At 35.6% G+C, this 13,722-nt stretch overlaps 3 protein-coding genes across 3 annotated transcripts; 1 reads left to right on the top strand and 2 right to left on the bottom strand.

Annotated features, from left to right (window-relative positions):
- Positions 1-496: 496 nt before the first annotated feature.
- On the bottom strand, positions 497-1,304 carry LOC141676650 (protein RALF-like 31). Its single transcript, XM_074482342.1, has one exon. It carries the CDS (start codon positions 1,080-1,082, stop codon positions 711-713), a length of 372 nt encoding a protein of 123 aa, XP_074338443.1. The 5' UTR covers positions 1,083-1,304; the 3' UTR covers positions 497-710.
- Positions 1,305-3,739: 2,435 nt separating this feature from the next.
- On the bottom strand, positions 3,740-10,811 carry LOC141680896 (heat stress transcription factor A-5-like). Its single transcript, XM_074486986.1, has 4 exons — positions 10,758-10,811; positions 10,483-10,694; positions 6,298-6,433; positions 3,740-5,922 (listed from the first exon to the last, which is right to left on the bottom strand). Exons 1-4 carry the CDS (start codon positions 10,809-10,811, stop codon positions 4,894-4,896), a joined length of 1,431 nt encoding a protein of 476 aa, XP_074343087.1. The 3' UTR covers positions 3,740-4,893.
- On the top strand, positions 10,810-12,714 carry LOC141680894 (adenosylhomocysteinase-like). Its single transcript, XM_074486985.1, has 2 exons — positions 10,810-11,151; positions 12,355-12,714. The coding sequence occupies exons 1-2, from the start codon at positions 10,810-10,812 to the stop codon at positions 12,712-12,714; spliced, it is 702 nt and encodes a 233-aa protein (XP_074343086.1).
- Positions 12,715-13,722: the final 1,008 nt, after the last annotated feature.

Below are 13,722 nucleotides of genomic sequence, written 5' to 3'. Positions count from 1 at the left end.
GGCAACACACGCAGTAGGTGAACAACAAGAACATATCACTAATATTCTAGAAGTAAATCACCTCGGTAGGCTAGAGAATTTTTAAGGCTCAGATTACCAAGAACATGTCACGCTAATAGTCTAACTAGTAAATCACCTTGGTAGGCAAGACCGCAAGAGAAATTTCACGCGTAGAAAACAGAATGTAAAGGAATACGATAAACAACATTAATAACGAAAACTTGAACAAAATAAAAACAGAATAAGTTTAAATAACTGCAATTAGCCATATCGACGGTAGTATAGTACTTTATTTACCAACTTTTAGTTGCAGATGGAACAGGAAGCTCAAGATTCATCTACATATCTAGATATAGACAATTCTCATCACAGAACTAAAAATTTAGTAATTGAAAACCGCTACTCGCACCAGTAACATTATTAACATACTACATTCTCTACTTCATCCATCAAAGTAACACAAATGAAACATAAAATCGAAAACATCATAGACTGATTAACAATTAAATGATTTTATTCTTGAAAAACATTAGAACAATGTATAATGAACCTAAAGGGAAACCAGTAGTTTCCTTGACAATTAAGCCCAAATCACATTACACATAACAAACATACATGATATATTACAACATAAATTCAAAAGCAAAAAGGAAAGAACTTTAATTACCAAGCCTCATTGCACAGTTACACTTTCACATCCCTTTAGCTCATCAAGATCCAATAGAATCTCTAGCACACCTAGTAATAACTTCACAACCTCGATTATAAGGATTAGCAACTCCAGAACTTCTGCAATTGTAATAAGAAGACCCTGGTGTACCACAAGGCACTAAATCTCTCTTCAAAGTCTCATAACTTATGTATCTCTTTCCCATCATCAAAACCCTCCTATTACTCTCTGAATCCATCAGTTCTTCATCACCAACCAAGTCCAAACACTCCCCTACTTTTCTACCACAAGCCCTTTTGACCATTACATCAAAATCACTTTTTTTCAGTGAATTGAGCTCCAAAACTGAAACCCCATTGCAAGAAATCAAAAGGGTATGCAAGAAAACCAGTAATATCAAAAGGGTTTTCATGATTTGAGCTAGTTTTTGTGTATGACCAGTTTTCTTGGAAATTCTTGATTTATAATGTGTGTGAAAAGTGGAAAAATGGGGAGGTTGTGAATGTGACCAAAAGGAAAAAGATGCAAACTTTAGTGGTTTTGTTAATGGTACTTATGAGCTGGAGAAGTCTTTAATGTTAGTGAGGGTCACAATATCTTATTTCACACCTACTACTAGCTACAGTTGCTAGAAGTGTACACTGATGTTTTTGTGGAGTTTTGTGGATAGAAGAGGAGATGAGAGTGGGACCCACTGGTGAAAATCCAATTATAATTTGGATTTGGGTAACATGTGATTAATTATTTAATGTTTTTTGTTACATTTGTTTCAAGAATTTCAGGTGACTGAGAGTTGTTTTTTTGCAATTCTTGGAATTTACCCTTTTAACTGGGTATCCAGTTTTCTTGGGGCTGATGCTTTCACTGTTACATAGCTACTGGTGTCTTTTTGCTCATTATTGACAGTGGTCAGTAAATATAAGTAAACATTAAATTCTTATTTTTCTTCCAATAATGAAAGTGAAACCAATAATAAAAGTGAAATTTACTCGGTGGTCATTTACAGGTGGACGCTCAGATTTAAGTTACGGATCATCGTTCATGGTGGTATCGCTGTGAAGTAATATGCTAATTTTCTAGAAAATTAGTTGACATGCAATGACACTTGGTTAAACATTAAAGGTTACATCAAAATTCTTACTACCTCCTTTTCATTGGGATATATACGTTCACTATTTATACGTATTTCGAAAATTTTATAAAATATAATTTCATAATGAAACAGAGGGAATAGTTATTAAGTTTGCAGTGAGTCGGATTTCAGTCAGATTTGACCAAATTCACAATTTTTGTCAGCATAATATCTTATTGTCCTAGTAATTTTTTTAAGCTTCTTTGCACTTGAGGACTGGAAGTAGACAGGGCAGAAAGGAGTGATATAGAAATGCAAATGTAACTTTACATAATCGGGTTTTCTGACGTGGGCATACAATAAATACTAAATTTTATGAGTTTGGTGTATTTTTATTGGTGAAGTTGTTGTAAATGCGGGGGCGTCCATCAATATTTATGATTAGAGTACCAATCAAAATGCACCAAACTCATGGGAAACAATTAGCATAATTATAAACAATTAGCGTAATACTCCATTGTCATCATTGTTACCAGAGAGAAAATGGAATATAATCATTTCATTGGGTGGGTGGAAGAACCAACAATTCTCATACATGTGTATAATTTTGCATTAAGGTCAAACTATAAACAATCGTAGCTTTTAAGCAATTCAAAGTTGTTAAATAAATCATTCTTTGACTTGTATAACACCCGCGAATTTGCTTTTTAGAGTGATGTTGTGTACTTGTGTTAATTCTGGGTAGTTGGCTCATTATGCTTGGAACTTGGAACTTAGCAAGTGCTTCTTACAAACTGTTCCGAGCATGCAAAAAATTATCTTGCTATTGTTGTAGTATATGATATATTCGATACTCCCTCAGTCCCACCAGGATGTTTACATCTTGGTGGGCACGGAGACCAATATATATATATATATAAAAGTAGGTAAAGTAATGAAAAATGATGAAAAGTGGTTAAAGTAGTGAGACCTATTACTATTTGATAATAGATTTGAGAGAGTGGAGGAAGTTAGTGGGTGTAATAGTGTTTTATATTATTAAAAGTTTATTATTTTTGGAATGTAAAGAAATGGATGGGACAACCCAAAATAGTAACCGTAAAGAAATGGATGGGACAGAGGGAGTATAATTTTTAGGAGTTAATTACAGTTTGTAACCCTTATCTTTCATTTAAATTCAAAACAGTATACTTATTTTGTAAAACACAATTTGCAACCCTAACTTTCAAAATCAAATACAACATGCATCCCCTTCATAATTTTCAGTTATAAAATTGGAATTGAGCTGTTTAATACTCCCTCTGTCCCATTGAATTATATACGTTATTTTTCGGCACGCTTTTCAATGCTCATTTAAAACATAATTCCACAATATTTTTTTAAAAAAAAAAATTCTGAAAAAAAGTTTCATGTTTAAACTTTTATTCAAAAAAAAATTTTGAAAAAAACATTACGGAACTATATTTTATAGAGATCTCGAAATACGTGCAAATAGTAAACGTAAAGAAATCAACGGGACAGAGGGAATATTATTTTTATAATTTAAAACAATATAATATTAATGTCATTTATTTTATATTTTACATAATATAATATTAATGTCAATTATTTTATATTTTACCCAATATAATATTAATGTCAATTATTTTATATTTTACTCAATATAATGTTTAAATAGTTAAAATATAAATATATTTAGAAATTTTATGATTATATCTATAAACATATATTTTACTTGATAAATATATTTTAATTATTTTAGCATTATGATTAATTTAAAGTATTACTAATAGAAACTAACTATATTTTTTTCCATGTAAAAAATGCATTAAAATAAATATTTTTATTGATTTGAAATTTTAATTATTAATATTAAACGGCTCAATTCCAATTTATTACTTAAAATTGTGAAGGGGTGCGTGTTATATTTGATTTTGAAAGTTAGGGGTTGAAATTATATTTCACAAAGTGGTATACTATTTTGAATTTAGATGAAAGATAGGGATTGTAAACTGCAATTAACTCTAATTTTTAGTACGGGGTTCAGAATAAACGATTGTTATACTGTCCCATATATTTGGTATAATTTTTAGTATACATACATGAATGTCGTGGCGCCCTATCTTCATACGATAATTTTACCATGATATGTATGCCGTTAAACACCATCGTCGTTTTCTCCAGACCATCTTCTGTTCAAAAAACCTAATAAAGCAAGAGTATTTTTTAGTATATGTAGCTCTCCTTCTAGAAAACTTGTCACAAGCTCAAATATATTTATGTTGTACACAGAAAGAATCTCTCCACATTATAGTTTTGCTAAACAGAAAAGTTCAGGAAAATCTATCTTAAACAAATAAAATCATACCCCTCATCTTCTATACAGAGTACAGAGAATTATTTTGTAAGAAACCTCAAACTATGAAGCATTTGCAAGGAGACTTTCTCAGCTTAAAATCCCCGGGCATAAACTTCATATGAAGAGCTGTATTTCTAAAAACCCGCAAAAAAACCCGCAAACCATAAGCCCCAGATGTTTGGACAAGAGATCGCTCGGGGTAAGGGTGTGATGACATCGAATGCGCCGCGGATTTTGTGGTGCGAGAGGCTGAGGAGAAGGCCGAGAAGAACCAATTACCTTAGTAGTTAGTATTATTAGCATGGCTAATACTTTGCTATACCGGACACTGCAGTCTAATTCATTAGGCCATCTCCAACAGTTGTGATCCAAAAATCCAAATTTGGATCACCAACTGATCCGAATACTGATCCAAATTTCTGACCAACTCCAACAGCGTGATCCAAATTGTATCAAGGCATAGCATGACAATTGTATCCCACCTCACAAACAGTTACATCAAAAATTAATACTAAAGCACAAATAAGTAAACAAAAGAATGACTACAAAGTGTGATTTATAACTGGCTATCTTTGGTTGAATTTTGAAGTGAATATCTCCAAGATATAGGTCTAATATGCACTAAAAATTTACCAGAAACTACTCTATTGCAGATAAGTTGTTGACAAACCAGTATAGAATAGTGCTCAACCTTAGATATTCTAATATACACTATATGTTACATGGGTAGCAAAAGACCTGGGGAGTTTCGTAAAACCTTCTTAATAGATCAAGCAGGCAGCAATTTTGCAGTCAAAGAGTAAGACGGTCTGCAGTACTTCTGGATATATGACTTTCTGATCTTCTACCTTCTTGCTCGTCGTGGAGGTTTGGCCTGGCAGAGGGGCTTGCTTGTTTAGTCTCTGTACCAGGTCTTTCTGTAAGGAACTGTTCCCAGAAAACATCATTTACCCTGGGTGGCGGGTTTCCTGGTTCTTGGGTTTTAGTTGCCGTGTCATGTAAGGAAGACAGATTTGCTTCATCGCTAGAATAATTTTTGCTTTTTTCAGGAAGTCTAAACTCAACCTCGTTACCGCTACTAACAGACTTTGACTCTAAAGATTTTCCACCGTCCTGGGAAAACCGAGCTGAATATTGACTTTTGTTCGCATGCAAGGAAGAAGATGCCAAAGTAAGATTCAACTGGCAGGAGATATGGCCTTCACCTTCCTCACTAAAACTTAAACATTGCTGCAACGATTGCAACTTCGGGCTGTTACCCAATCCTCCCTTCTGGGAAAGAGACGAATCCATATTAAACGTAAAAGATGTGCCCGTATCAGAAAGCTCTAATGTCTCAGGAGCATATATAGTACCACTTGATCTCATGAGGGCATCCTTTATGCCTCCTTCAAATACCCTTTGCGGACTTCCACCATCTTCGCTGGAACTCTGTGTGCTACGTGACACCAAGTTGATATCTGAAACAGCTGGTGATAGCTCTAGTGTGAGCTTATTTGAAAAATCTTGGTGAAATATATTCCCAAACTCAGGTCTAGAGAAGCTATGGTTGTCAATGAAGCTATCTTCACGTAAAATTTGAGGATCTTCAATATGAGGTAGCCGCCTTTTCTTGTTATATGCTGATATATCAATGGATTCTAGTTTACGTGCCAGATGTTCGACGAAGTCTGGATTCTGAACTACTTTTTCAAGAAATGCTAGCAACTTCTCTTGTCTCTGCTCCATACCACCGATTCGTTGAGTCCACTCATCCAGCTGATGCTTAGCAGTAGGCTGCTGCTGCTTGATTCTTAGCTGATGTTGGAATTCATGCACTTGCTGATACATTCTCTCATTCATAGTATCTATTAATTATATATTCATGCATCTAGTAATTAAGTGATTCATGTATCTGATCTTTAGAATGTCCTATAGCATCTATATAAAGGATGTTCTACATCATTTGTAAACATCAATTTATTATAAGAAATCATATTCAGAATATATAAAAAGTGTTCTTCTATCTGTTCTTCTTAGAGCTCTGCTGTAGCAACTCACTTAGATTCCTACAAATTGGTATCAGAGCAGGGTTCGTTTCTAATCTGGGATCGAAACTAGAAGTGATTACATGGCGTCAAATTCAGATTCTCAGTCATCTCTCATTCCTATCTTTGATGGTGATGATTATGACTACTGGAAGATAAAAATCAGAACTGTTCTAAGGGCAGAAGGCTTGTGGAATATTGTGGAGAAAGGGTTTGCAGAATCTGAAGATGATGCAGACTTATCTGAAGCGGAACTTAAGAAACTGGAATCATCACGTCGCCAGGATGCAAGGGCGCTGAGCAAACTTCAGATGGGAGTCACAAAACCAATCTTTACAAGAATATCAACAGCTTCAACAGCAAAGGAAGCATGGGAAATTCTTGAAGGTGAATTCCATGAAGATGAAAAGGTACGAAGTATAAATCTCCAATCCCTTAAAAAAGATTTTCAGAATTTAAGAATGAAGGATTCTGAGAATATACAAAGTTATCATGCTCGTGTGATGGAGATTGTGAATCAAATGAAAACCTATGGAGATAATATTTCTGATCAACATGTTGTGGAGAAAATCTTGATCAGTTTGACAGACAAATATGAATATATTGTTGCTGTTATTGAGGAAACAAAAGATCTCACAAAGTTGTCAATAAAAGAATTGATGGGCTCTTTTCAAACGCATGAAAAAAGAAGGATGAAACAGGCGGAACAATCAGAGAATGCTTTTCTGTCTAAGGCAAAGATGAAGCCACAATAATTTGCAAAGAAAGGTGGTCAAAATCAGGAGCAAAAGAAGCCTGACTGGAGAAATAAAAGAGAGAATTATTCCAGCACTTACCAGAAGAATCAATATGATAGAGGTACAAGTTCTAATCCAAAAGTTTTTTGCAATATATGCAAAAGAACTAGTCATGTATCATCTAAATGTTGGTTCAAAGGCAAGCCTCAGTGTAATTTTTGTAGAAGATTTGGTCATGTTGAGAAAGACTGCAGATTCAAAAATTATGAGAAGGCAAATTTCACAGAAGAACAGGAGGACGACAAAGGAGAACAAATATTTTATGCTTGTCATTCCAGCCTTCATGGAGATAATAAAGCTTGGTACATAGACAGTGGATGCAGCAATCATATGTGTGAAGATAGAAATATCTTTGTGCAACTTGATACAACAATAAACCCTAAGGTGAGGATGGGTAATGGAGCTGTTGCAGAAACACAAGGCAAAGGAACGGTAGCTATCAACACAAAATCTGGAATCAAGTATATACGAGATGTTCTTCTCGTTCCAGATTTAAAAGAAAATTTATTGAGTGTTGGACAACTTCTGGAACATAACTATTGTCTTGTATTTGAAGATAATATGTGCAGAATCTTTGAGAAAAAGAACAAGAATCAGGCCATTGCAGAAGTCAAGATGGAGAAGAACAGGAACTTTCCGTTGATTTTCAACTACAATGCTCTAAAGGCTGAAGTTGAAGACCAATCATGGCTGTGGCATAAAAGATATTGCCATTTGAATTTTCAAGGATTAAAGCTTCTCAAAGAAAGGAACATGGTGAATGGCCTACCAAAATTGCAACATGAAAAGAATTCATGTGAAGGATGCATCATGGGAAAGCAACACAAGCTGCCATATCCAAGTGGAAAATCATGGAGAGCAAAGGAACGCTTGGAACTTATTCATACCGACATTTGTGGCCCAATGAAGACTACATATTTGGGACAACAAAGGTACTTTATCATCTTTATTGACGATTTTACAAGAATGACGTGGATATATTTTTTGAAAGAGAAGTCAGAAGCTTTCACTGTGTTCAAGAGATTCAAAGCTCTTGTAGAAAAACAAAGTGGGCGTAATATTAAGTGCATACGGAGTGATAGAGGTGGTGAATATACCTCTAGACAATTTGAAGAATATTGCAAAGATGAAGGAATTTGGAAGCAACTCACCGCAAGATATAGCCCGCAGCAGAATGGAATCGCAGAACGCAAAAATAGAACAATTGTTGAAATGGCAAGGTCTATGATGAATGAAAAAGGACTGCCAAAGACGTTCTGGGCAGAAGCTACAAATACAGCGGTTTACATCCTTAACAGGTGTCCCACAAAAGCTGTAAGGAATCTAACTCCTATGGAAGCATGGAGTGGAGAAAAACCAGATGTAAGTCATTTAAGAATATTTGGCAGCATTGGTTATGTTCTTATACCTGCTGAGAAACATACTAAACTGGATGAAAAAAGTACAAAGTGTATTTTCACTGGATATACTCTGGAGACTAAAGGTTACAGGATATATAATGTCGAAACTAACAAATTGGTTGTTAGTAGAGATGTTCTATTTGATGAGAATGCAGCCTGGGATTGGAAAGAAAAGAAGGTGGAACATGTCAATCAACCAAGTTCTTTGGAATCCAGTGAAGAACATGAAGACACTCACACAGAGGAGGCAGAGCAGAATCCTGAACAAGATCAACATACTCAAACATCTGAATCAGAGGAGGAATCTCCACCAAGAAAATTCAGAAGCATGAGTGATATATATCAGTCGTGTAATTTTGTGGTCACTGAACCACAAAATTTTGAAGAAGCTGAGAAACATGAAATCTGGTAGAAAGCAATGGAGGAAGAGATGCATATGATAGACAAGAACAAAACATGGGAGCTTGTAGACAAACCACAAGGAAGAGAGATTATCAAGCTCAAATAGATCTACAAGACCAAAGTAAATCAGAATGGAGAAATTCAAAAGCATAAGGCGAGGCTAGTCGCTAGAGGCTTTACTCAAAAGTCCGGAGTTGATTTTTCAGAAACTTTCTCCCCAGTAGCACGACTGGAAACAATAAGAACCTTGATTGCTCTTGCCGCACAGAAGAAATGGAAAATATTCCAGCTTGATTTTAAGTCGGCATTTTTAAACGGAAAGCTAGATGAGGAAATTTATGTTGAGCAGCCACAAGGATTCTTGGTGGAAGGGGGAGAGAACAAAGTGTACAGACTCTTAAAAGCTCTCTACGGACTTAAACAATCACCTCGTGCATGGTACAAGGAGATTGACAAATATTTTATGAAGAATGGATTCCAAAGGAGCAAGAATGAAGCAACTTTATATGTGAAGAAACAAGGAAGCAAGATTTAATTGCTTGTCTCTATGTGGATGATCTCATTGTTACTGGGAATGATGAAGAGATGATAGAAAGCTTTAAGGAACACATGATGAAGACTTATGAGATGAGTGATTTGGGTCTACTTCATTATTTCTTGGGCATTGAAGTATCACAAGGAGGAGATGGAATCTTTGTTTCACAGAAGAGGTATGCAAAAAGTATTCTCGAGAAGTTCAAGATGACACATTGCAAACCAGTGTCAACACCCCTGGTGGTTAGTGAAAAATTATCAAAGGAGGATGGAACATCAAAGGTAGATTGCTCTCTCTACAGAAGTCTAGTGGGTAGCTTGTTGTATCTTACAGCAACAAGGCCTGAAATAATGTTTGCAGCAACTCTACTATCTAGGTTCATGCAAAACCCTAGTCAGACACACTTTGGAGCAGCAAAAAGAATCCTGAGATACTTGCAGGGAACACTGGACTATGGGATTTTTTACAAAGCTGGAGAAAACCTAAATCTTATCGCTTATTCCGACAGTGATTGGGCTGGAAGCATTGATGACATGAAGAGTACATCTGGATATGCATTTTTACTTGGAACAAACATATGTTCTTGGCTGTCAAAGAAGCAGAAAGTTGTCGTACAATCATCAGCAGAGGCGGAATATGTGGCAGCTGCAAAAGCAACTTCTCAAGCAATTTGGCTAAGAAGGATACTGGAAGACATTGGAGAAAAGCAACAGGAGGCTACTATTCTATTCTGTGATAATAAGTCAGCTATATCTATAGCTAAGAATCCGGTGAACCATGAGAGGACTAAGCATATAGCAATCAAATATCATTTTATCAGAGATGCGGTTGAACAAGGAGAGATACAACTGGAATACTGCAAGACTCAAGAACAGCTTGCTGACATTTTTACCAAGGCTCTTCCTAAAGAAAAATTCTGTTACTTGCGAGAACGCATTGGAGTTGTCAAACAAGTGCATTAAGGGGGAGTGTTGGAATTCATGCACTTGCTGATACATTCTCTCATTCATAGTATCTATTAATTATATATTCATGCATCTAGTAATTAAGTGATTCATGTATCTGATTTTTAGAATGTCCTATAGTATCTATATAAAGGATGTTCTACATCATTTGTAAACATCAATTTATTATAAGGAATCATATTCAGAATATATAAAAAGTGTTCTTCTATCTGTTCTTCTTAGAGCTCTGCTGTAGCAACTCACTTAGATTCCTACAGCAGATTGGTTTCAAGTGTAGCCTTCTCACGTGATATTTTGTCAATTTCTTCCTCAAAAGCAGCTCTTTCTGGATCAACAGTAGAACTTGGTGGATTACTATGACTGTGAATGGGTTTTCTCCGATGAATGTTCTTCAAAAGATGCTTCTGGTCTTGTACAAAATCCTCATTAGCAAACTCCCACCTTTCAGAATCAATCTTCCGGAAGCCCTGCCAACGAAAGCACAATCATGAGATTCAAGTAACATGTTCTGTCGCGATTGGACGCGACACCTGTTTCGTGTTCGCGTCGAAAGACCAGACAGTTGAGGAGTACTGGACGTGCATGGCCAGCGCCCTCGACTGGGGGCCTTCTTGCGGTCCACCTCTCATTCTCGATCAATCCGGTGATCTTACTCAGCTGCTTAACGAGGGTGCAAAAGCGGAAAAAGAGTTTGAAATCACCGGAAAAGTTCCTGATCCGGCATGCACTGATGACGAGTCTTGTAAGGCTATGCTAGCGGTTATTGGTGAGAGTTTGAAGTCTGATCCTTCGAGATACCGAAAGATGATGGATGGAATTGCTGGTGTTACAATAGTGAGCATTACTGGCGCCGATATGTTGGTGCAGATGGAGCAGAGTGGAGCCCTAATATTCCCTGCAATAATTGTCAGTAAATCTAGCAAGGTACTGTCCTTTCTTACTATTTTTGGTGAGCCTCGCCTACTTACACTTTATTACTTGAACTTTGGAATGTGCACGTTTTAAATATTAAGCCCCTGTTTGGTCGGAAGAAAATTGAGGGGAGGGGAGGGTTCCTACAATAAAAAATGTGTTTGGTTCATATTTTTAGAGGGGAGGGGAGGGAAATGAAGGGGCCTAAAATCCCTTATGGGTCTTATTTTGTTTCCTCCCAATTTGGGGTTTTTTGGAGGGGAGAAATTTTATTGACAAAAATGACCTTATACCTTCTTAACACTTACATATATCCTAAATGACTTATATGTAATTTTAATTATAAACCCCTCCCTTCCCCTCCTGTACCAAACATAAAAATGAGTTAATTCCCTCCCCTCCCTCCTTCAACCAAATAAAATTAATATTATATCCTTTCCCTCCCCTCCCCTCTATTAAAATTCCTCCCCTTCCCTCCCCTCCATTGAACCAAACACAGCCTAAATTCTATTTTTTATAACTTATTTTTCTTGGCGAATGATCCATTATTATTAATGATAAAAATATTAAATAAATGGTGTGGTACATGCTCACTTAAAATAGTGTTATTAATATAATTAGAGCAACTTCAGTCCAAGGTATAAGAAAGATATCAGTACTCTGTGATATAATTTGATTTGACATGTTTTTTAGTACTTCATTGGAGCTGAGCGAAATAAGTTGACATAATGGGTCAATTTTGGTGCGTATCCCATCAATTACGAGGATGCCAATTTAATTTGTGATCTCAGTAAAACATAAAATATCTTCTTAATATATATATTTATTATATATTTTTTAATTAATTAGAGAAGTTGACATCTTAGCATGTCAATTATTGGAGCGTTATTTGAAAAATATGTGTTAAAAATAATACAAAAGAAATAGAATAAAAAATATAATATTTTCTATTACATAGCCAAGTTAGATGCTATAGTGAAGCTGTTCGCGAAAATGGAGGAAATATCTGATATTGTAGTGAAGAAAAGGTAATGTCCTTTTGCAAACGACAAATAAAGCTTTCTAGTTCCCACTAACACTTTATTCACAAATGTTTTTGTTCAGTAAAAATTTTTGTTGAAAAGAGAGGATTACACATAAAGAATGTGAATTAATCTTCTTGCTCATACTGTTCTAGTATTGACAATCTTCCCCTTCAATGTTTGATATGACCAGTTTGCTGATAACTTGACTGGAGGTCCGATGAACTTGAGTGGTGCTACTGGTCCACCCGACATTGACATATCTTCCACTAAACAAATTTTTGGGCTAGTTGAATTGTGGAAGGAGAGGAACTCTGGGAAGTATGAGAAGAAGGTGTACGACTTTCCCAGGCACCTTGATGAAAGGGTTGCAGCTCTCAACCTTGAGAAGCCTGACCACATATGTGTTCAGGTTGAGGATGTTAACCAGCCTGCCAACGACAGGGACGGACAAGGCAAGTGTCTGAAAGTTTTGAAGTTTTTGGGGAAGCTTTTGGATTTGATATTAAGAGGTGCTGCATTAGTTCTGGCCTATGTTGAGGATTGTGGTTGAAAAAGAAAGGAACTGTTGTCTGTTATTTGTTTACTGTTTAGCTATGGAGTGATTTGTATTTGTATTGGCCAGTGCTAAAGGTTGGCTTAGCTTTAGCTATATGTACTATACCAGCAGAACATCCTCTATTTGTCGTTTTGTCTGCTATTCGGTATAATTGTTTGTTATAATAAATAACAACATGATGGTTTGCAGTAGGGTTTAGGGTTTAGGGTTTGCTGTACTGTGATCATAAGGAGATTTTATTTGTTGGTGGGGAAACGAAGCACCCCAATTCTTCCGGCTTGATTCACTTAAAAAAAACATTATCTTTTAAGAAAATTATATCGCAACAATTTATTATTGGCATATTTATTGTGCTTGGACATTATCTTTGTAAGCACATTCGACATCCATCAATCCATTCAAATCTTTGTTTATCAATCCACTTGACACTTTAAAGATTCTTCTTGAAAACAGTTTTTAGCATTCTTTTTCCCAATAATTATCACAACTCTACATCACATGATGCCAATCTCCTCTTTCTAGTTTGTTACATCTCGACAGAGATTGTTATTAGTGGGCAACCAATTATAGTACAACTTTCAAATGTAGTGCTTCAGTGGAAAATTCAAATTCCATAAATATTGCCACCGATTTTCTAAATTCCATATTCTTTTTTTTGACAAATATGACTTATAAACTTACAAATGAGTTTCTGTTCTCATAAGTTCTCGGGGTGAGCGATGATCGAACCCAGTACCTGAAATGACAGAGGATAAACTCTTAACAAATTGAGCTATCCCGTGCTCATACTCTCCATCTTTCTAATAATGCTAAATCACTTCATCTACACTATTAAACGAACCCATAATGATCCCCACATAATTTAAGGTTATCTTGTTCTAAATTGTAAAAAATGTTGCAATGACTGGATCTTTGTGGTTGCAAATCTTAATTTTTAAATCTTTTTTATAAAATTGCAAAAAACCCTTAAAATTTTATTATTTTTGATAATTTCTTTATTTA

The sequence above is a fragment of the Apium graveolens genome, chromosome 8 (assembly GCF_009905375.1).
Source record: "Apium graveolens cultivar Ventura chromosome 8, ASM990537v1, whole genome shotgun sequence".
NCBI classification, from domain to species: Eukaryota; Viridiplantae; Streptophyta; class Magnoliopsida; order Apiales; family Apiaceae; genus Apium; species Apium graveolens.
This window is presented reverse-complemented; position numbering and strand designations above follow the sequence as displayed.

Bases quoted from the DNA above. Each gene is read 5' to 3' on its own strand.
- LOC141680894 (XM_074486985.1), top strand. From the start codon at position 10,810: ATGGCCAGCGCCCTCGACTGGGGGCCTTCTTGCGGTCCACCTCTCATT. The intron at 11,152-12,354 runs GTACTGTCCTTT...TGATATGACCAG, and splicing joins TTGTCAGTAAATCTAGCAAG to TTTGCTGATAACTTGACTGG.
- LOC141680896 (XM_074486986.1), bottom strand. From the start codon at position 10,811: ATGCACGTCCAGTACTCCTCAACTGTCTGGTCTTTCGACGCGAACACG. The intron at 6,434-10,482 runs GTAGGAATCTAA...TCCCATCTGAAG, and splicing joins ACACTTGAAACCAATCTGCT to TTTGCTCAGCGCCCTTGCAT. The intron at 5,923-6,297 runs GTTCTGATTTTT...AGAATGTATCAG, and splicing joins AGCCTTCTGCCCTTAGAACA to CAAGTGCATGAATTCCAACA.
- LOC141676650 (XM_074482342.1), bottom strand. From the start codon at position 1,082: ATGAAAACCCTTTTGATATTACTGGTTTTCTTGCATACCCTTTTGATT.